This window comes from Apis dorsata, unplaced genomic scaffold (assembly GCF_000469605.1).
Source record: "Apis dorsata unplaced genomic scaffold, Apis dorsata 1.3 scaffold_474, whole genome shotgun sequence".
NCBI lineage: Eukaryota > Metazoa > Arthropoda > Insecta > Hymenoptera > Apidae > Apis > Apis dorsata.
The window spans coordinates 190,372-191,725 of NW_006263712.1; the positions used below are offsets into that span (position 1 = coordinate 190,372).

The 1,354-nt window shown below is 27.5% G+C and overlaps 1 protein-coding gene across 1 annotated transcript in view; it reads left to right on the plus strand.

The window, feature by feature from the left end:
- Positions 1 to 512, plus strand: part of LOC102675607 — a 106,547-nt gene extending 106,035 nt beyond the window's left edge. Inside the window, exons 8-9 of the mRNA XM_031512587.1 lie at positions 1 to 38; positions 116 to 512. The exon at positions 1 to 38 is cut by the window's left edge and continues 3 nt beyond it. Coding sequence (XP_031368447.1) covers positions 1 to 38; positions 116 to 133 — 56 coding nt within the window. The 3' untranslated portion in view covers positions 134 to 512. The remainder of the gene's footprint in view (positions 39 to 115) is intronic.
- The last annotated feature ends 842 nt before the right edge of the window (positions 513 to 1,354 follow it).

Sequence of the window (1,354 nt, forward strand, 5' to 3'; positions counted from 1 at the left end):
GCTGCACGGACGAGCCATCGTCCAAGGTGGAGCCTGGGGTAAGGATTATTTTTTACGATTACGCCCGTTGAAATTTCCGCCCGGGTATTTCAATATAAAACTTCTGGTCGCGTAGCGTTGCGGGGTGCGGTAAGTGAAACGGGTCAGGTCAACGTGTTTCGCTTTAAACTTCCCGCGTAAATTCTTGTCGCGTAATTGTGGAAGAGAGAAAAGTAATTATTCGTGGACACGTGTGTACGTAATACGTATACGTTTTAATTATCGTTTGTATGCACGTTGATGATAAATTATTCCATTATTGGGATGTTCGACGTACGTTTAACTTATATAATAAATATTATGGACGTATGCATAATGGTACGTATAATGGTATATAGTTGATTTATCACTAGTAGAAGGAAAGTTCATTTTTTCTTATTCAGTAGTTGAATTAATAAAATTATGTTTTACAATAATTGTTAGAAATGAGAATTAAATAAAAGAGTAGATTAAAGTCATATTATAGTGAATATTCGTTTTTTGAAATCATCCCTTTTGATTCAGAAAGATATCATCTTACTTAAAAAACAGTATCTTCTCGTTTGTATCCTAATATTTTTCATTTATTACTAATTCCTCTTGCCAGAAATATAATCATACTCGCTGAACACTATAAGTTTTTCAATTATATTTTTTATTACGCTGTTTTCTTCATTATAAACGAACATTTTTTTTATATTATATTCATGAATATATGTATGAACTCTCCATTAATGAGTCTTATCTTCTTCTTACTGCGCGTTATTTAAATTTTTCTTTATATGTACAAAGAACGCATTTATAAAAATGATAATATTTCGTGATCATCAACGAGTGTGTATTAAAATATCTTAAATTTGATACAATAAATTTTGAGATTAGGGTCAAGAGTATAAAAGTAATAAAAAAAAAAAAAAAAGGAAAAAATTTCAAAGAAAATTACGGATAAACGAAAGAAATTTACTCCTGGAAAAGCTTTTTAATTTGTCTTGTTATTTTTATCTTGTTAGTCAGCAAATGAATAGAGATTTATTTTATTTAGAGATCTTTTTTAAAGATTTGATTAAAAGTGATGACAAAATAGATATCGCGACAGATTTCAATAGTAATAGTAGTAATAGAGCAAAAAAATAAAAAAATAAAAAACAAAAAAAATGGAGGATGAAATTCTTTGTAAAATAAAATATTTTATGAAGAATTATGATGTTAAAATATAATTTTCAATTCAATTATAAAAAAATTTGATAGGGAATCAATCGTCAACTTTAATTCTTAAGTCAATATTTAATATCTCGATAGATTCATATCGATTCATTGTTTAGAGAATACAAAATAT